Consider the following 22035-nt stretch of genomic DNA (forward strand, 5'->3'; position numbering starts at 1 on the left):
GGGGAGGGGGAGGGGCGGAAATATTTTTTCCATTGTGTTAGATGGGTATTCATGTCCTGAGTTGAATAGTTGTAAATGTGTATTAGATACTGACTTCAATACCACAGCTATTCAGAGCATGCTCGGAGGTGTTACTAAAATAAAGATCTCAGGCTTTAAGGATTACAGATTAGGGTGTAAGCTGATATGGAACTTGTCTACTATGAGGTTTTTACACTTCTGAGGTAGTTGGTGGTAGCTGCAGTCATGGGCAAATAAAAAGCTAAAGAGATGGAAATTTCCTTAAAGGAAGAGAAATGTGAAAGGAATTGCAATTCCTCCCCACTCAGTTTTTAGTAGCCTGTGCTCTTCGTGTCATATACGGGAATACCAGCACAGCAGTCCGTCACTGTATCCATAACAGGACTTTTGCAAGGACAGGGAGTAAGGGCAAGGTGCAATCTTTGTGGCAATTTCTGTACTTCAATGTACGTTGATGTTATCCAATTTGGTGCTATAGCAGCACAGCATACAAAACCACAACTTGTGTTGCTATTAGAGTCAGTTATTTGTGGCGTGGAAGAAGTTAGTTTTAACCCAAGATGAATAATCATACACAGTATATTATCCTGGATCTCCCAAAACCTGCTGATTATTTGAATTTGCACATAATATTTGATGTGGAATACTTTTCAGAAGTTCTCAGGATATGTGGGCTCATTAACGTTCTTTTAGAGTTTTGTACAGCTTGATAAAAATACTTTTGTTGTTTCTAGGCCAATGTGGAACACTTGACTGAAAAAATGAAAACCAGTATCCAGCGTGGTCTAGTGCTGAGGTAAGGAAATTTTGATAGATGGCATCAGTGACACGGAGCACTTCCAGCCAAGCAGGCTGCTTGGCCACTTACAAAGACACTCTTAAGGTTGTATTCCTTGATTATTCCTTTAGCATGAGATTATTTCTGAAGTTGTAGCTCCAGAATACAAGTCTGGGAGGTGTCTGGATGCTCAGGTCCAAAACTTTCTTCTTTCTATGTAAATATATTTGCTCTACAGTCTAATATTTTAACCTATTTTCAGCTTATTTTATCATCGCCTTTGTCTTTTGTTGTAGATTCTTTCTTACTATATGTAGTGTGAAAACTAGCATACATGTATATACATACAGTATGGCCTTTATTATAAAAATCTTACTTAGAGTTTAGGAGATAACACAGAATAAAATAATTTTCAAAAATCAAAATATTTAAAACATGTCGATTGGCATGTTTTAAAATTATACCTGCTTAGGCAGCATGAATCAGCCTGTAGCTTCTCTCTTTCCTGAGCATTTATTTTCAGTATGCCAAGTAACAAAGGGCTGAAAAACTAATACCACAGTAAATTGTATGAGGACATCATTATATTTGTTCAGGTTCTACTAGTTATATGAGTAGGGTGAGAAAATATCCTATGTTTACAATATTGGTAGTGAACAACCTGAGGTATTATTCATTATCCTTGCTTTTATAGAGGGCAAAATTATGACACTGGATGTCAATGACTACTTGTTTTAACTTTTTCCTTTTCATAATGAACTCGTCAGACCTAAAATGGTATTTTTCACTCCCTTTCTTACCATTGGATTCCATATGACCTGCCAGTGATGTCAGGGTAGGGAAAGTAAATCACGAGTGTGTTACGTGACAGTGAACATTGTGATGAGGTGATCCAAGCCATGAGCAAGAAAATGGGAAAACATTTGTCATTCAGTGGCTGTAAAGACATCCACTGCTTAATAGTAAATTTGCTAAGTGTGCTGGCCTTAATTGTTACAGAAATGAGAACTGCAATGAGAACTACACAACTGACTTCATTTATCAGCTGTATTCTGAAGAAGGAAAAGGAGTGTTTGACTGTCGAAAAAATGTATTGGGCCACATGCAGCAGGTAAAAATGACATTAAAATTACAGTCAAGCTTAACTTTGTGTAAACAAAGAACATAAAATATTTGAGCATTTCAAGCAACTCTGACTTGGAATTAAAGGTATTTCTGTTTGTAGGTAACTCAGAAGTTTTTGTTAGGATTATATTTTATTGCAATTCCTTCTTAAACATCTAGGGGTAAAATGCATTAGATTCGTAATGGTTTTAATTTTTATTCCTCTCCCGTAATAAACAATTACACTTTTTAAATAGATAATACAGTTATCTTGCTATTATTGTAATACATCCTTAGACCACGCTTAGCCCATCCATAATGATCTGGCTTCTGAACTCTGGAAGAGATGAGATTTTTTTAAGAAAGTAAGTTCAGAGAGATTGTTCTTGTCGAAGTGACAGCAGGGAGCTACTCCCTGTGGTATTTGTGCCTTACATCTCTGTATCTCACTGTACTGCTGCTTGGGGGGCAAATAGGAAGTTTCTGATTTAGCTACAGTAACCACCAAGACTGAGGTAGATTAAAAAGTACATGTGGAGCCAAATTTCTCAAGTGCTCGTAGTGAAACAACTGTTTTTCCTTTTAAGTCATTTCAAGTTGTATGTATATTCCCCTTACTCCTGTCTGGTTTTAGATTATTCAACATTTGGCACTTTCAGCATAAAATTTTGCAAAGTTTATATTGAAGGTCAAGACCAGCATTAGTCAAACAATCTGTTTGGAACTATTTGGAACTACTTCACAAATGATTTCAGTCCCATCTGCTGCACTGAAAACGGACAGAAAAATCAGACTTTGTATAATATAGACAGAGGGTTCAAAAAAACCCAAACCAACACTTTTGTTCCCAGAGCTGTATAAAAGCTGCTGTAATACTTGGAATGAAAGCAGACAAAAAAGAAATCCTTTATATTAGGCTGGCTGTTGGTTGCTCTGTGGCAGTGGCGTAGCTGGGCAGTGCGGGATCAGCTGCACCAAGGGGAAGTGGGGAAAAGGGAAAGCAGTGCCCACCATTTACCTAAGGGAAAAGTATTATTGATGACTGCTTAACACAAATTTTACATGTTTTGATTATATTGGCATGGTGGGGGTTTTGGTTTGTTTGTTTTTCTAAGCTGGGGAATGGGAATAAGAGGTAGAGCAGGCCATTAACAGAGATGACTGGTGAAATAAAAAGACACAAATAGTGGTTTGTAACTAAACTAACACAGTTAAATTTCCACACAGGGTGGTGCACCTTCACCATTTGATAGAAACTTCGGGACAAAAATCTCTGCAAAAGCCATGCAGTGGATCTCCAAAAAACTGAAAGAAACCTACCGAAAAGGTGCAGGAATATTTGGTGTTCTCTCTTGTTACTGGCTTTGGTTCTCTCTTGGTGTATGAGACTACTTTACTACACAAACATACGAATGTATATTAGTTTGTTAGTCAACATACTTCTTTTCCTCTTGATCATGTTTTTATTATTCAGTACTGCCTTGCTGGGCTTCCTACTGTAAGATTTCCCCTTAAGTGAGGTCAATAATTCAGATGATAGCTGTTTTCTTATCTTTCTTTAAAAAATAGTGTGATTGCAGTTTTTCATGCATGAAGGAATTGATGGTTATATAGTTACATCTGTTCTTCCTTTTTGTTTCATGGTGGCTACATGGGAGACAGAAGAAGGTAATATGTCTTCTTTGGGAATTTTTGTAAAGCATTATTTACTAAAATCTAATTTAAAACTTCATGTTAAAATTCAATCTTGTTGTTGCTTGATTGCACTGTATTTTCATTGCTAATCACCAAAGCTAAATTAAAAAAATGAAGATCTCCTAACCCTATTAAAGTACTAATTGATATTTTTATCATTACATTAAATATTCAGTAACTGGAATTAAGCTACTGTAAGCTCCCTATTCAACTTAATTACACAGAAAAAGGGTATTAGCCCTTAAAAGTGTGAGAGAGATCCTGAATTATTTCATTCCTTTTAGGAAAAGTATTTGCCAATACCGATGACTCGGTGTGTTTGCTGGGAATGCGGAGACGCAACCTTGTGTTCCAACCTGTGGCTGAGCTGAAGACTGAAACAGACTTTGTGTACGTATCCACTGCTGACACTGAAACACCTGACACTGGCTTCCTTCTGCCACATCAAACCAGCCTCTTCCCTGCAGGCTGACACTGCCTTTGCCAGCTCTATGCTGCTTCTGTCTTTGGCCTACATTCAGCCAGTGACTTGCTTGGATTGGTCACTTGTCTTTACTAACATCTCCCTTCGTGCTTTCTCTTTGGCCTCCTTATACTTGGGAGTCTCCTGCTAAGAATTCTGGAACTCCACTGTCCTTGTAAATAATCACAGAATCACAGAATCTTCTAGGTTGGAAGGGACCTTAAAGATCATCTTGTCCAACCGTCAACCTAACTGACAAAAATAGACACCCACACAACAAACAAGGAGCATCATCACTAAACCATACCTCCCAGCACTACATCAACCCGTCTTTTGAACACCTCCAGGGATGGTGCCTCAACCACCTCCCTGGGCAGCCCATTCCAATGTCTGATAACCCTTTCACTGAAAAAATTTTTCCTAATATCATAATTGTCTTTGCTCTAATGCCTAGAAGTACTTTAGTTCCAATACAGTTTAGTGGGGCAGCACTTTTGCACCCAATTTGGTATTGCACTTATCTCTAAAGAACATCATTAGTTCCTTCAGTATTTTGGCCTTATTTCTCCCCATATTGGGTCAGTGTTTATATCCCACCATGAATGTCAATATCTGATTCTGATAATCAATATCTGATTTATAAGGAAGGCCATTACTCTTAAGTGTTGTCAAATGACCTAAAAACTGTGTGTGTCGTAGCTACCAAGCAAATCACTGTACCTTTTTTCCTTCCCACCCCACCTGTTCCACAGCCACAGGATTCCCAAGGAGCAGTGGTGGCTGAAGCTGCGCCCACTGATGAAAATCCTGGCCAAGTACAAGACCAGCTACGATGTCTCAGACTCAGGGCAGCTGGAGCACGTCGCCATGCACAGCCCAAAGGAAGCAGAGACCGGAGCCATCTAAAGACATCACTTTTAGATCCTTGTACTAGATGCACATTGTGGGTAACAATGCTTTAGAATCGTTACAGCTCTGTTTTGTAACATTTAAATTATTGTACCAGCACTTTATGTGAAACGAGACGTTCAGATGTCACAGAGATTTTGTCCTGTATTTGTGTTATGTTTGAAACAAACCCTAGCAGCCAGTAGGTTAAGCACCAGTTACTGCTACTACCCATTAACAGAAAGTGCAACACCCGTTCTATGCACTCTGTAAGTTACTCATCTACTGCACTTTGTTTCGGAGTACTTACACCCAAAAATAAGTGTAGCTGCCTAGCTTTGTGTTGAGTTACAGAATGTGCTTAATGTATCTGAAGTGAAATAAAGTACTGTTGCAAACATCACGAGTGACTTGTCAGAAATGGTATTCACCTGCTTTTAATCACGGGGAGGAATAATACTTCATGAAGGATTCTCTATGTACTCTAGTGAAGGAAAAAAGCCACTGCCCTTCCAGCCAGGAAGCATTCAATATTGACAAAAAGTTAAAATCGAGTCTGTCCTATCAAAGTATGACTGAGTTAAACTTAAAATACCTGATAAACTGATTGATTAGTGATTTGCCCACTGCACCACAGTTCACTACAACCTTGGCTTGATGTGAGGTGGAATGTACCATCACAAAGCTCCTCTGCCAGGAGGTGGCTCATGCAAAGGAAGCTGGAATTACCACACCAAAGAACGAAGAGACATAGTTTTTATATATCCAACAGCAGACACGATTTCAAACAAATGCCATTTAAAACTCTAGACTTTTACATATAGAAAAATATTTAATTTATATAGTATTCATAGGTGATCGGCGCAGTGAATCTTCAATAAAATATTAAGGTCTGTCTTTGCCGTAACAGAGCAAATCAATCTTGCTCTCAAATACTGCACGGTTAGAAGCTTCTTCACACAGTTATCTGAAGGACAGCTTTTAACTGGTTTCTTGGACACTGTTAAAAGCAGCAATGAATAATTAAGTTGGACCATGGCACAGTTAAAAGTTACTACAAAACACTAATGATATAGTCACGCAGATTGGCTTGTTTTGTATTAGCTTGGATGTTCAGCAGCAATTCATCGTTTGACCCAGGAGGGATCTTTGGTGATATCTGCATTTTCTGGGCCAAGTACAGCTTGACCACGAGTGCTCTTCCCAACTGCAAGGTACCTGCAAGGAAAAAACAGAAACAAATAAGCTGCTGCATTCAGTTATCTGTAACTCAGCTCCCAGTTAGAACTATTCCCATCTCAGGAAAAAGTGCTGTTTGATACATTCCCATTGTTGCTTTTACAGCATCTTTGGTATTTAGTGGTTTTCCCCAGTCAGCAGAGCCCTAACCACCCTGTCTATCTCCTTGTACTCTTCAGGACCAGAATTCTAAAGCCTAAAGAAGCACAAGATCCTACACATCTAGAAGAACCAGCTCATGTAGCCAGCAGCTGGATGTCTGAGCGTATTCCTCCAGACACTTTGTGGACCTTTCAAAAGTAAACCAATCTATCTCCCCCAAACTCAGAATGTAGCTACAATGCAAGCAGCAGCACATAATGAACATCTCTCTCTCTAGGTTACAAAAGCAAATAGTGAAAGGCCAAGGGAAGAAACCGTTCTCCTAAGTTGGGCACTGACTTACTTGTTTGATACATCGACCAGGTTAGCGCTGTTGACAGCAAAAAGTTGTTCTCTGTGCGACTGCTTCATTTCATCTGAAATCCCATATAAGAAATGATCCATCCCTAGGAAAAAAAGAAAACAAACCCACACTTGCACTGTTGAGTTTAGCAAACCAACTTTTTCTTCCCTTTAAACTTAAATTAAAAAAAAATAATATTTGCAGGACTGTGAGGCTGGTGAGAATATACCTTTATCTGAAGGAGCTATTGGTGCATCTACAGCAGCAAACACTGCCAGCTTAGCTTCATCGATATCTTGTTGTGTGAATTCTCCAGATTTGGCCCATTCAACTGCTTTTTCAAATGTTTTCAAGGTGGCTAGTGAATTTGGGTCTCTTAGAAGGAAAAAAAAAGGTAAAATTAATTACTTTAGTCTTACAAAATGAAATACTGTAATTGCTGTGTTCTCATTTCATTCACAGTTTACTGTGCATCACACAAACGTACATCCATGGGGATTAAACCACATTGTAAAATTCCTTTTTGTTTACAAGAAGAAGATGTGTTGGTTTTTTTTTTTCTCAGAAGAAAGAAGTGTTACAAACCAGGCATATTTAGAATTTTAGGTACACAAATGCAGCAAGTTCAGGTGGCTAAAAGTAGTTCTGAAGCAGCCGTGCAGAGAACTGGTGAGCAGAGAGACGGGGAACCAGCGCTGTTTCAATGCACTACCCTTTTGCTGCACCAGCTTAGTGAGCACAGCTGCCAGTCACATCAACAGTAATAGCTATGATATGCCCTATCTTCTCTGAGTTATGTTTCCTGCTACACCTGTTTTGGCTTTCTGTAAAACAGGTGCAACAGGTTAAGAACCACTGAAATACCAACCGGGACAAGTCCCACCACGCTGAAGCTACACAGAGAGCTGGGAATCCCGGCCCAGTGCTGCGCTGGCTGCCGTCAGCCCACGGGGAGGGTTCCAGCCAGGGCTGCAGCCACGTACCACTTCTAGCAGGGATTATAACTAGCCTTTAATACCTCCAGTCCTAATTTAATCTGCATGTGCTTTGGTAAGATCAATGCAAGGTAACTGTTCTGGACTGGTAAAAAAAGAAGCAAAGCAGGAGAAAGCAGCTGAAGCTCTTCACCAGCGACACTTTCTGCCAAACCTCTGATTATTCCAGCCACAGCCACCACAGGAAGCTGCGTGTTTTCAAACCCAGGACCTTAGGGAACAACACTTCTACTTCCTGGTCTCAAATTTAGAACAGTCTTGAATTCCCTTTTTTAGGGCCTCCTCAACCCAGGAGGAAACACGTGAAAGCCAGTTTTACAAAAATCTGTCACCAAGACAGTAAACACTTAAGTACAGAGACAGAGCAACGGTTGCTACCAGCAGAGATAAGTCAGGCTTTCCCAAGGAGAGAAAGCAGAGAAATCAAGGAGGTGTTAATCAACACAACTCGCATGCCTTAAGCAATTAATCTGAACATCATCAGCACTGAATCACTTTCTTGTGATTCAACATTCTTTTTATTTCTCTTGATCTTGAATGAGAGCTACAACTAATTAAAAAAAAATAAATACATATATCTAACTGCAGTCAGCAGCCCCTCAGACAGAAACAGGAAAAGAATGACCCGACTGGTACCTGTAAGAGTAGAAAGTGAATATGCCATTGTGGCTGAGTTTAGCACCTCCTCCATAAGCCCCTCCTTTCTCTCTGATTTCTCTGTGCAGGAATTTAGCTGTCATCAGCCGCGCAAGAATTCGAAGGCTGGAACGAGAGAAATAACAACAGCAAAGATGTTAAACAAATTGGACAACAATAATATTCTCAGCTTCCTCTAAAGTTCACAAAGATCCCCATTTGCAATGCACTGCTGCTTGTAAGCTATAACAATACTCCATATTTAATAATAGCTGAATAACGTGACATCACTGTAAGAGTGGCACTGCTTTGGAACACTCCTTGGACATCTCCATTTATTTCACTTAAATAGGAAAGCAGCCTCCTAAACTTTGTCACATGCAATAGGATTGTCAACTCAGACACATCAACTCAGGCAGGGCTGTTTATTTGGAAGTTGGGGGATGGCAGCACCTTGTTTTCTAAAACAAGGCATGTCTGGACCTAATTTCTGGACCTAGCCATGCCAAGACTGCTCCATAAAGAATTTGTGACACATGCGCTGCAAAGCATTTTCTATCCACGCTCCACTTCCTGTGGTCAGCCTAACAACACTTCCCTTTTGGTGTGTGCCATGCAACACACAGAGAAGGTCCCTGCTGATGCTGTTCCCCACCTTGCATAGTCCGCAGTGGCGTAGGGGACCGTTCGGATGCACTCCCCAACGTAGTTCACTGGGAAGGGAAGCACGAAATGGGTCTTCATCTGGCATGGTTTGAAAGTGGGATCCTAAGAGAAAAATGTATCATTGTCACAATTAGCACAGGTGAGACAATTTATCCACTTGAGAACTCTGGGTTTTTTGAGAACTATGAAATGTTGCCAAACATGCAGACACAAACTCTAAATGTACCACTTGACCTCCAATCCCTTACATTTCGCTTGTGCCGTATTAGCAACCCAGTGCACAGAACTGCCCTGGGGAACGAGGTACACGGACTCTGTCCATCAGCTTCCCAGCCTTGCACACCAGTGTCTCAGTTGTGCAGGCCCTGCATGATCACCAGGAGTCCTGCCTGGCTGCTCCCCTGCCATGGCTTTACTTCGATTGAAACAAGTGTTCATAACTCTCCATTTCTACGTCCACGTAAGCACATGGCACCACACTGTATTTCAGTCCAGATAGACTCAATTTTAGATACTGAAACCAGATTCAGAAACTGAAATCCACAAGAAAAAATGAGAACTATTTATGAACAGCAGCAGTTCCATGAATCCCTGCTCAAACATCCCCTGCAATAAATTAAATTCCTCCTTACATCCCCACCTCAAACCTTCCAGTCCCCTTCACGTCTCCAGGCCTCTGCAGCACTCGCTTCTTTGCCTCTTTCACACACAGACCCACTTGTGTGCTTACCTTAGCAAGAGCAGAGCCTTACACACCCCCAGTGGCTTTTCTGACCCCATTTCCATTCTCCCAAGCCTTTCTCAACTCTAGAGACCTGTCCCCCGGCCCCTCACACATCCCTGGTTGGTTGGGCCAAGCCCAGCAGCCTATACATCACTGGTGAGCAAACACAACCACGGGCTGAGCTCTCCCTGCCTTCTTCTCGAAGGAGAGCTCAGGGAATGCTGGGCTCGTTTTCTCTCCTATAGCCAAATACAGATTGTCATTTTTCATGTCACCAATGCTCTTGTGTCAGGTGTGATTCCCATTCAGAACCACTTAGGAAGGAGAGGAAGGACAGGAAGGGACTAACTGGGAGTGACAGCACACGAGCCTGGTTCTGAAAGAAACCAGGTTAAAAATAAAGTAAGCATCACTTCCAAGAGACAGCACCAGCAGGTATTTGCCTGCACACATGGATGCGGAGTTAGCAAAATGATCTTCACACCAGAGCCACAGGGAAGATAAGGAAGAGGATGACACGGAGGGATTAAGAAGGTTAATGGGCAGTTTAAAGAAACAATCCAGTCAGAGGGTGGAACTGAAGGGCACGCTGCGTTTGAGTGGTGAGCTTCTAAACAGCAAGAGAGTCTCTTAACAGCTTAGGGTGGACCATCAGCATCAGTAACAGCCCTGTAATACCAATATCCCCAACCAATGATGTACTTACATTAACTAGTTTCCTTGTGATCTGCAGACCAGTAAGCATTTCACTTCCCACAGGTTTGACTTCTGAAGATTTCTACAAGAGACCCAGCCTCATATTAAAAGGTGATGCAATAATTTAGACTGGCAATAGCACAGCTGCAACCCCTGCCCTTCAGACCCCTTTGAAACCACCATCAGACCGTGTCTTCACAAACATAAGCTTCTTTATATTTTAATTTCTAAGCAAATGCCAAATACATTTCCTTTCAAGAGTAATTTGGCACTGAAAGACACCAAGACAGAGACTACATGAGGCCCAGAAGGTTTCAGACTCATCTCCCTCATGGGTAGGGAACTGGGAGCTTATTCCAGTCTCATGAGAAATTAAGACAGATCTGCATACTGACAGAAGAGATTCTTTGTCAACTCTATTGAGCCAAGCACATTTTGTGCCAAATGTCCTGAACATCCAGATAACTAAACAAATTCCCATGCAGCTGAGGAGCTGCACATCATGCCCTATTTCCTTTTGGCCAACATCTCAAGTAAAGCTCAGCTAAAAAAGAAATTACAGTTTGATGTGACAGAGAAAGTAAGAATTTCTTTTACACATCCCACGCAAAAGCAGTAACCTCAGGGTAAGGCTTAACAGCTGATCTGCAGGATTACTATTGTCTGTTTTGTTGAGGTGAAGACAGCCTCTCTGGCAAAACACACAGACAGCAGCTTAGCACAGAGCTGACTCGGGCAAATTTCTTCAGACATCTTTGTATGGACACAGCACCCGAGTTCAAACGATCCGCTCCTGATCGCACAGGGCTCTTTATCCAGGATCAAATCCCACCGCGGTTGATGCCCTGGTCACAAATGAGGTCATTTCTTACCTCAATCACGTGGGGACGAACAGGTTTTCTCTCTTTTTTACTTCTAGCTATGCCCTTCAAAAATTTCTCTACTTCTTTAGATGCTTCTGGTATCTGTTGAGGTGCTGCATTCACTGAGCATCTGTTAAAAATACATGTTGAGTTTTTAAGTATGCTTTTGTGTTTTCAGACAGCCCTTTATAATTTGTACCCCTTTGTCTTCCTAAGCATTTTCTATAAAATCATCAGAATATTAGATGTACAGTTACTGTTAATGATTATGTCAGAAAAAAAGCAAAATACTCACAATCCAGCATTTGACATGCCAAAAAAACCAAACCAAAAACCTCACAGTTCAACTGCTTTTCCTTTGCTTGCCCCAAAACACCTTCAGACCCACACTTTAGTAGCTGTCAGCCACTCCTGCACAGGACAGGACTACATCAGTTTTGCAAAATATAAATGTCTCACAAAGAAACTGATGTCCTCTGTATTCTCTCTTTACAGTCAGACTTACCATGGTTTTGAGCAATATAGATACTTCCACAATTTTATTCATCATTTCATGCTTTGCGAAACAAAACTTCTTAACTTTTGTCACTTCAAATGGACTTATTTTTGGAACTAATGTCCCTGACACTAAACACCTTAAAGTGCTCTCTTACTTTTTCCAATATATGCATAAAGCAGATTTCAGAGTGTCACTATTTTCCTTTTAGGATAAAAAAAATCCAAAACAAATTGCACTCTACTGTTACAACACAATATGATACAACAGTACTTGTCTCCTGGGCACCTTGAAGGAAAAATAAAAAGGCAGAATTTTGAGTATTTCTGTGAAATCCTACAGGCCATTTACACATTTTTGGTACAATAGTTACACGTGAAATTTGCCCTAAGTTTTTCATACCTAAAAAATGAGCAAAATAAGCCAGAGCTACTACTTTGTAAGCAAGGAGAATTTGAACTAATAACATTTTGGTAGTTTTTCCACAGACCTCCTGTTTTACGAAACGCTCCACCAAGCACCCTGAGAAATGGACAGTCATACAGTATGATACAACAGTATTTGTCTCTTGGGCACCTTTAGGAAAAATAAAAAGGCAGAACTTTGATTGTGAATTTGATTGTATTTCTGTGAAATCCTACAGGCCATTTACACATTTTTGGTACAATAGTTACACGTGAAATTTGCCCTAAGTTTTTCATACCTAAAAAATGAGCAAAATAAGCCAGAGCTACTACTTTGTAAGCAAGGAGAATTTGAACTAATAACATTTTGGTAGTTTTTCCACAGACCTCCTGTTTTACGAAACGCTCCACCAAGCACCCTGAGAAATGGACAGTCACAGGCTGTGGCCTCTCTTCAACCAAAACCCCCCTTTTGTTTTTAGCTGGAACTCACCTGATGTTGTCACTATTTAATAAATACTTCTTAATGCGTGGTAATTTGCGTAGTATTGGTTTAATATCAGACATTTCTGCTATTCTCTTCATCAACTTCACCTGTGTGGGGAAGGAAGGCAGAAAGATGACACGTTAACCCAACAGAAAGAATTGGCAAAAAGGAGCACTGTAATTCCCAAGTTGAGGATTTGGGCCTCGCTGAAGGATGCCTTTAGCTTTTCACCTGATCCATCCCACTGAACATCTCTTGTAGTTCTCCAGAAGGTGTAAGGTTTTTGCTAGCTCTAATAGAAGCGTATAAATGCCCACAGTCTGGAATCCCATTTGACAGCTCCTGGGCAGTCTTCTTAACCAGCACCCTGAAATGTTCCTCCTCCTCAAACCGGGGGCTGAAAAAGCATAAAAGCAGGTCTCTAGGTCTCATACAAAAGTACACCAAAGGAATTTATAATACTGAATCCTTCATCAGCCCAAGTTCAACAAAGAGCTTTTAGACTGATTGTTCTCCATTTAATCCACTATAAAGTTATGGAAATGATGGAATACTTAGGTTTAGAAACTGGGAGCCATACAACAACACAGTTACAAAAAGAAATCCCAAAGTAAGATCTCTAAGAAGAGAATGATTGGAGGAAGAGGGGAAAAAAAAAAAGAGAAGCCCAAGACACATGCAAAACCACACACAAACAAATGAAACACAATGTACTGTACTTGTTAAATATTTCACTCCATAAATTCATCATGTCTGGCAGATTTCTATCCAAGCATAGAGATGAAAAGAGCACACCCTGAAGGAAAAAAGGAAAACAAAACACACAAAAAAAACCACCTTTACACAAGACAACCAAAGCAATGGCCTGAGAAATGCACAGTAACTTATTATGAAAGTGATGCGATGATGCCAACCTAGTTCTACACATCACAAAAACACTTCAATGCAGCCTGTGCTACTAAAATCAGAGCAGACGTGAAATGTGGTTGCTCTTTACATAAACCAAGCCTGTCAATTCCTCCTTCTCAACAGTAAGCAGCAGTTCAGAAATAGAATTCCTTCTTTTTCACATGAAGTACAAATAAAACTGTTCTGGGGAAGCACCTTTCTGCCAAGAAGTCTCCCTAATTCAACTCCAGGATCCATGGGGAGCAAACCAGACCAGCAGATCCCAGCAAGTCTGAAAAAAATCTTAAGAGGGTATTGCTAGGACTGCTACATCCAATACAAAGATCCAATGATCTTGCAAACCTTCCATGCTTCTGAACCACATTAACATAACACACACAGGTCAACAGCAGTATAACATTATGCCATTCTGTCCTCTACTCTCTGCTTCCAAAATTTTTTGCAGCACTCAAAAATATGGTGACAGGTGCTAGTGAAGCACTGCCTTAAAATGGATAACCACATCAAGCACTGCCCTTAACACAAAAGACCAAGTTACTGTAATTGTGAAACGTATATCTTACACAAAAAGGCACGAGTCCTTTTATACACTAAGTTTTCAATCTACGTGAGCTGACCCTCTACCTGGAAGCCCTGACTGACCTTTAACTACAGAGCTGTTATTGCAAGTGTAACATCTTGGAGTTTATGATTAATTTACCTGTTCATACACATCGAGGTGTGAATCATCTGGAATGATATGTGGGCTGACAGACATACCACCCGTTTTTAGCTCTATTTTCTGGGCTTGTTCCCTATAATCAAGGGCTCCGCATCCCATCCTGCAAAAAACAATAAGAGATTTATTTCCATTTTCAGTGTGTACCAAAACCAGGATCCATATGCCACTTGCAAATGAGACTGTTTAGGCCAATACTGATCTTGCAACCAAACAACTTAGGCTGTTATCAAGCAAGCATAATGCTTCAAACCTTATGAAAGAAAAAAAATAATACACCAAGTCTTTCCATCAAACAAACTGGTGTATGAAAAAGCATGCTTTCTGTACAGGCTTGCTACTGACATCCATATGGAACCACAGTGATAACACCACACAAGCTGTTATCACCAATAAATAGAATAGATCCCTCCCAGCCCAGCTGAATTGATCTGCCCTGTGCCACTCTTCCCCCTATGATGGGGTCAGCGTTCCCATGACCACATGGTGAAATCAGACCAAAAAATCTATCCAAGTGAAAACTTTAATTTCTGCTAGGCTTTTTTTTTTTTTCTTTCATTGGTATCAATTTCCCAGTCTGTTTGGGGAATGCTTGTGTTGATGCTGGGGAACAAGCCAATGCAGAAACTGCTGGAGAAGGGGAAAGAATGTGGCAACTCTGCAGGGAAGAGGGAAGACCACTCTTGCTGCAGGACACCAACCTACCAGCATTTCCCTTCTCTAACAAGAAGAGAAACAGTTGCTAAAGTTATTAAAAGCAATATAATTTCAGGAAGCCATGTGACATCTCATTGCTTTAGCTTCTAAGAAGGTAAACCTCTCACTTTGTAATGACATTGCAGAAGAGCGGCACGTATGGTTTGAGCTCCTCAGGAAGGGTGTTCAAGCTGGAAACGGCTCTGAAATAAACCACCCCGTTGGTTGGCTGAGCACAGTACTGGACAGGAATTTCATCAGCTGGGGATAAAAAAATAAAAACAGAAAACCAAAGAACAACCAACAGTTTCCTACTATAAACACATAAAACCAAAACAGTTTCTTGCAAGAACTTCAAACTATGAGTTACTTTCTTTTGGTACTTCAGAGCCAGGTCTTGTTTAAACTTTGCACACTGAGCTGATGCTGGACTGCAGGGGTTTTATTGTTTCTGTCTATGGTAAGGTAATGAATACCTGGACAATGTGATGACAGAATTGTGATGACAGAGGCCACACTTTAGAGGTAACATTCAAATAAAGAAATGGCAATATGTTTCTGAACAACTCAAGAAGTTTTTCTCCTTTATTTTTTGCATTCTTCACCTCAAAAGTTGAGGAAAGTGGGGTCCCACACTGCACGTTCTCTTCTACACTGGGGCATTAGAATATAAATACTAGAATTTTCACAAGAACAGGTCGGTTTAGTATCAAAATTATACAGTACTTGACACTTGCTGGCAATTTTTGCAGGAAAGTACCTGTTAGAAACACACTGCCAAGCAGTGTTACCACACATTCCCTTCTAAATCAGGACATTAGAATATAAATACTAGGATTTTCAAAAGAACAGGTCGGTTTAGTATCAAAATTATACAGTACTTGATACTTGCTGGCAATTTTTGCAGGAAAGTGCCTGTTAGAAATACACTGCCGAGCAGTGTTACCTGCAAGATTTTAACAGAACAGTATCAAAATTGAGAACCACAATTTCTTGTTTCCTGTCAATCCACAGGGTAGCTGCTGGCAAAGCAGGGAGAAATTTGCATGAAAGTTATGAAGGATGACAATTATTACTACTTTTTTTTCCCCAGGGCTCCTGTACATCATATTCTGTACACGCCAGGGAGGAAGGGAAAGCAGGGAGGAGAGCTCCCTGCACGAGCTGCCCGGAGTGCTGCGCCCTGGGTAAGTCTTTGGCAAGTGAGGAGATTGCTCAAGAGCCCAGAGACTCCTCCGACAGCAGGGCAGGGCAGGGGGTGAGTAAGCAGGCAGCAGGCAGCTGCCATCAGGAGCACTGCCACCAGATCACTGGGAAGGGCGGGTGATGGTTGGAGCCCAGAACAGCCCCACATCGCCCCTCGGAGGCAACAGCAAGAAGTCTCTGCAGATCCACCACAAACTGTCCACCACAGAGATGGTGGGTGGTGGACTAGAGGAAAAGGATCCTAACTATGGACAACAAAGAGAGTACAAAGCTTTGTAAAGAGCAAAAAAGAGCAAGAGCTGGGCAAGCAGCTGGATAATAATCCAAGTGTTGCTCTTTTGAGGATAAAATAGTGGTGACACCAACCTGCGAGTGTTGTCTCCAGCACAGTGAAGGGGATTTTGGGCTCAATGTCAGACACTTTTAGAGCTGGGAGGCAAGAGGTATCCTGGGGTTTGCTCTGAAGAGCAATTAATTCCAAACCTAGCAAGGAGAGCAGAATATGTTTGTCATTTCCAGCTTCTAGTGAAAGTGCTGTTAAAACTACTGATGTGACACAGATCAGAAAAACACAAGCATTTGAAGTTTAGCATTTTCTTTCAACAGTTTTTTCTTTCAACAGTTATTTCTTTCAAATATTTTACTGAAAAATTCTGCAGACTATCACATCGCAACAGCAAACAGAACACTGTATCTCTGTAAATTCTCTTTCCAATCCCCCCTTCACATCCTGTTTACAATAATATGTAATTTAAACCCTGACAAAGTGGGATCTATCACCCCCCTGTGGACACCAACCCAGGCAACCCAGACCATGCAGGTAAAAAGCTTCTTTCTAACCCATTCCCCAGTTCTTACTCAAGTGCTGTCAGTACAATGATGAAGCTAAATTATTGTCTTTAATTTTTCATTTCAGCATATCAACAGTTCTTTCAAATATTTTACTGAAAAATTCTGCAGACTATCACATCGCAACAGCAAACAGAACACTGTATCTCTGTAAATTCTCTTTCCAATCCCCCCTTCACATCCTGTTTACAATAATATGTAATTTAAACCCTGACAAAGTGGGATCTATCACCCCCCTGTGGACACCAACCCAGGCAACCCAGACCATGCAGGTAAAAAGCTTCTTTCTAACCCATTCCCCAGTTCTTACTCAAGTGCTGTCATTACACTGATGAAGCTAAATTATTGTCTTTAATTTTTCATTTCAGCGTCTTTTAGATTCTAGCTGGTCGCCTCCCAAGTACTCTTCAATTTATCTTCACAAGTAGAAAGCCTCATCTGATTTTCTGCTCCCCTATTCCCTGCCTAATACCAAAGCTGCAGAAGATTAACACCATTTTGTTGGAGGATTTCTGTGACTGGATCACTGTTTTCACAAATTTAGATGACTACTCAGGGTTTCCAAGTTATTGCCCAGAATAAGTTAAACACAACATTAATTTTATATTAGGCTTTTTAAGTAGAAAAAGAAATAAAATTACAAAATATGTTTTACAGGAGCATGGACCAGACCTCATATGCTCAAAAATAAACAGCTTCAAGGAAAACGGTGGAATTCATGTTGTACTTAGTGCAAGTTAACATGGGAAAGAACAAGCAGATTGATATTTTAAAACTATTCCCTTTATTCTGTCCTACTGGAGACATTGATCATTCTATTTTTGAGTGTTAAAACTAATGGTTTTATATACCAATCATGCATTGCAGTGTAAACACTACACACTGCATGGCCCCATAACACATACACAAACTTCCAATAGAAAAAAAAATGTCATCCTGTCTCAGAATTTAAGATATTCTACAGAATGTCAGCTAAAAAACTGACTCTGTTTTTAAGCAGTTACTGAAATAAAAATATGAAAGAGCAAGTTGAACCTTTTTCATATATTTGTGTTTTTTCTTCTTCAGAAAGAGCGTTGACCTTTTTTTCCAGCTTTTCTGCTTCCATTTTTGCTTGTTTATCATGATAGTCTGCCTCTGGACTCATTGACAGAGTCAATCTATGTGGATTATCCTGCAGAAATATATTCCAAAACAAAACGTTATTAATTTTGAGAAAAATTTTTTCCTGTTTTGCCTCAGATTATCGCTTCATCAGCAGCAGATATAAACAGTTTGTGCACCATTTGGCTTGCAGGTTATCAAAAGTATCACGAACAGGCAATTTGAACTCTTCATTTCATACAAAACAGTCTGCTACAAGGGTGGGGAAAAGAGGCAGCTTACCACAAGAACAAGCACGAACAACCTTCTGTGAAATTTTAGTAGAGTTAGAATCCCTCAACAGCACACGGTACTCATTAGTTTAATTAAATCAAGGTTAAACAACTGTACATAACGCTATAGAGCAGCATGCCACAAGGTTTATCTGGAGAATGTTCCAAGATAGGGAATCTGGTTAAGTGCAGGAGGGTTTCATTAAACACCTCTTTCAACCTGCCCAAGCTTGAGTGCAGAGAGATCCCATATGATGCAAAATGTGCGTGCCTTATCCTGCTCAGAAATGCTTTACATCAGCCTTGCTGCCAGAGAACTCCATGCATTATGCAAGTGTCACAACTGCTGCTGAATTTCTTTTTGTTTATAGCAGACTGTGGAATTTTAATAACAAAATTACTCAAGCAGCTCCCATTTTATATAATACTGGGAGGCTATTCAAAAGATAGTGACCTCAAAAATTGCCCATTTCAAAGTAGAAGTCAAAAAGCAACATCTGTCACTGGCAGATACTGCCAACAATTTGGGACAATGTAATCGGATTCTGTTTTATGAGTTTATCTCCGCTGTGCTTATGTGGAAAAACTACAGAAACCTGATTTAGTACAGAGTAGAGGAAAATGCAAAATTAACTAGACATAGTAAAATGCACAGGATGAATAGCCTTGTCTCCCTCACTTGTGGCCTTCCTGCTTTATTAATCTCCAGGAACAATGTACAACATAATAATCTTCTGATATAAGAACATCCAACTGTTCTCATTACTTCCTACTGAGTCATGTTTTTGCCTTAGCCCCCTCAGCAGAACCGCACAGTAAAGGGCATTCTCTTAAATACTGCATCTGTATTTCTTCCCTACAAAACATCAACAGCCCCCTACTGCTTCCAGGCACTAATAATGCCTTTAGGAAAACAGATTTCAATTAATGCTACTGCCTCTTGTTGCCTGTGAATATATGAGAACCTGCATTTGCTCACTATTAAATCAGGTTGGCAGTTACCTGTAATAGACACACCTTTCAAAACAACTTGAACAATTTGGGGGGAAAAAAGAAAAACAAAAAACCAAAACCCCACCAATCAAACAAACACCAAAAAATAACATCAAACCCAAACCCACTTTTGCACTGCTATCACTGGATTTTTTCTTTCTGGCATTAGCTAATTCAGGGTTTCAGAACTATTCAATGCCTTAACTGGTTTTATTTCTTCAAGAGCTCCAGTAAAACATATGGAGAGGAAAATAAGGAAAAGAGCAGAAAGCAATTAGCACTAACATGAGGAGCACCAGAACAATCCTACTTATAACCAACGACTTTTCAAGGAAGAAGAGATACATCTTGCTATGCCAAGACTAAGGAACACATAACCAGGTCTGTAATTCTCTATGTTTGAGCTTCTCATCAGGAAATACCAATGTGCCCCTTTTATAGCATCAGGCATCACAGTTGATAAAACATTAGCATTTTATCGCATGTTTCCAAATGTCTAACCAACCAATTTTTCCAGTTTTGAAAAGTTCTCACTTCAACCACTTAAAATCAACACACTTCATTGAAAAGCACTGCTGTTCATCTCCATCTAAAAATAGACCTAAAAACAGGTCACAAAAAATTAGGATTCAGTTTAATTTTAAATACAAAACCATAAATTTAAAAATTAATACTTCAGATATTCTTCCATGAGTTTTCCTACCTTAAAATACGTTTTAACTTTTTCCTGAAGAAATGTGGGATTTTCTTTAAGGCACTGCCTGAACCGAGAGACTTTATCTGCAATCTTCAGAAGCTCCACTGGATCCCCATCTTGATTCCAGCAGGAGGCTATATACTGAATGGGAAAGAATAATTAGGTAAGCAGGACAATCCATCTGAATTTCTATAACTGACAGCATCCATGTTCCATAACCACCTTATCACTTATATTTGAACAGCAGACATATAATGAGCAGTTCTAATATATTTGGAGCAGAAAAAAAAAAAAAAAGCTGAAATCTTTGTTCAGATTAAAGGACTATTCCATCATCACCTGTTCCCTATTCTCGCCATTCTCTCCTCTAATTTTATCATACTAAACCACCTTTTTCCCCCCTTTCTTTTGCATAGGTGTGTATACCTATATTCTAGAAATCTATTGTAATATTCTTTCCCTTCTCCCATTTAAAATAAATTCATTTTTGCACCCAAAAAAGAAGGAAAAAAGGAACAGGGAGTAGAGACAAAGTCATGCACAAATATTATAGTCTACTCATTTATTGTATCAGTCAGATGAAATGATTTATAATAAAGTAAATCAAACATGTAACATAGACAGGACTTGGAAAAAAGAAAATACTAAATACTCAGAAATATCCCCGGGATATTTCTTTTGGAAGGATGTTATCCTAGTTTTATTCTCTTGTTTGATGCTATTAAGTTTGCTCAAGTCACTATTGAAAGTTCTTCAAATACACCAAAAGGTAAGATATCAAAACCTCCTCCATTTCTACTCTGTGTGAATGGGGAAAAAAATGAAACAAAGCAAAATAAAAAAATCTCAAGACATTTGATATAAAAAGCCCTTAAAAGCATGTAGAAAACAAATGCATCAGAACTGTCAAAACCACCTTCTCTTTTCTTACTTCTTTAATTACAAGCAGGTATCACAAGCCTTCCAGATTTTTTCAGTGCTATCTATTATTATCTATTCTGTGGAAATTCCCTAATGTGTTTTAAAGAATAGCATTCTTTTATAATGTGCTCCAGTTAATTCTCCTAAAATAAGTCATTCCTTATCTGGGACTTCCATGGGGCCGTTAACAACTCAGTGCTGGTTCTCAGTAAGCAATACAAAGGTTTAACCATTTATCTAGAAGAGTTGCCCAAACACTTCTTGAACACTAATAGGCTTGGGGCCATGACCACTTCCTTGGTGTCATGGTTTAACCCCAGCCAGCCCATCTCCCCTCATAATGAGATGGGAGGAAAAATCGGAAGGGTCAAAGTAAGAAAACTCATGGGTTAAGATACAGACAGGTAAGGCAAAAGTTGGGCATCCTAGCAGAGCAAAATTAGGAATTCAGTCACTACTTCCATTGGCAGGCAGGTGTTCAGCCATCTCCAGGAAAGCTGGGCTCCTTCACGCCTAACGGTGACTTGGGAAGACAAACGTCCTGACTCCAAATGTCTTCCCTTCCTCCATCTTCCCCCAGCTTCTATTGCTGAGCACGGCATCACAAGGTACGAAAAACCCCTTTGGTCAGTCTCTTCCCAACCTCTTGTGCACCCCCAGCCTCCTCACTGGTGGGGCAACAAGAGAAACAGAGAATGCCTTGATGCTGCATAAGTGCTGCTCAGCAATAGCTGAAACATTTCTGTGTATTCAGCACAAATCCAAAACAGAGCCCCATCCAAGCTACTGTGAAGATATTTTACTCTATCCCAGCCAAAACCAGTACACCTGTGGACCTTGTTCTAGTGCTTGGCCACCGTCTCTGTGAAGAACTTTTTCCTAATACCCAATCTGGACCTCCCTGACGCAGCTTGAAGGTATTTCCTCACATCCTGTTACCACACATCAGAGAGGAGAGACCAGCACCCCCTGCTCCACTCCCCACCACGAGGTTGTAGACAGCAATGAAGTCACCCCTCAGTCTCCTCGTTCCTAAGCTGAACAAACCTAGTATCCTCAGCAGCTCCTCA

The 22035-nt window shown here is 40.2% G+C and overlaps 2 protein-coding genes across 4 annotated transcripts in view; one reads left to right on the plus strand and one right to left on the minus strand.

The window, feature by feature from the left end:
* The window catches only part of PFKP (phosphofructokinase, platelet), a 49466-nt gene extending 44114 nt beyond the window's left edge, over nt 1–5352 (plus strand). For 2 of the 3 annotated variants that reach the window (XM_014944945.1, XM_014944944.1), the window contains exons 18-22: nt 756–817; nt 1799–1910; nt 3131–3230; nt 3883–3988; nt 4814–5352. In XM_014944945.1, the coding sequence (XP_014800431.1) occupies nt 756–817; nt 1799–1910; nt 3131–3230; nt 3883–3988; nt 4814–4967 (534 nt within the window). In that variant the 3' untranslated portion in view covers nt 4968–5352. Of the gene's footprint in view, nt 1–755; nt 818–1798; nt 1911–3130; nt 3231–3565; nt 3572–3882; nt 3989–4813 lie in introns of all 3 variants that reach the window. The other variant, XM_014944943.1, reaches the window with a different exon arrangement.
* Nucleotides 5353–5689: 337 nt separating this feature from the next.
* Nucleotides 5690–22035, minus strand: part of PITRM1 (pitrilysin metallopeptidase 1) — a 30575-nt gene continuing 14229 nt past the window's right edge. Inside the window, exons 15-29 of the mRNA XM_014944871.1 lie at nt 20051–20185; nt 18014–18152; nt 16496–16612; nt 15052–15184; nt 14210–14330; nt 13320–13396; nt 12832–12997; nt 12607–12707; nt 11223–11343; nt 10361–10432; nt 8920–9032; nt 8265–8390; nt 6863–7008; nt 6634–6736; nt 5690–6167 (exon numbers count right to left, since the gene is read on the minus strand). Coding sequence (XP_014800357.1) covers nt 6074–6167; nt 6634–6736; nt 6863–7008; nt 8265–8390; nt 8920–9032; nt 10361–10432; nt 11223–11343; nt 12607–12707; nt 12832–12997; nt 13320–13396; nt 14210–14330; nt 15052–15184; nt 16496–16612; nt 18014–18152; nt 20051–20185 — 1764 coding nt within the window. The 3' untranslated portion in view covers nt 5690–6073. The remainder of the gene's footprint in view (nt 6168–6633; nt 6737–6862; nt 7009–8264; nt 8391–8919; nt 9033–10360; nt 10433–11222; nt 11344–12606; nt 12708–12831; nt 12998–13319; nt 13397–14209; nt 14331–15051; nt 15185–16495; nt 16613–18013; nt 18153–20050; nt 20186–22035) is intronic.

This window comes from Calidris pugnax, unplaced genomic scaffold (assembly GCF_001431845.1).
Source record: "Calidris pugnax isolate Ruff unplaced genomic scaffold, ASM143184v1 scaffold54, whole genome shotgun sequence".
NCBI lineage: Eukaryota > Metazoa > Chordata > Aves > Charadriiformes > Scolopacidae > Calidris > Calidris pugnax.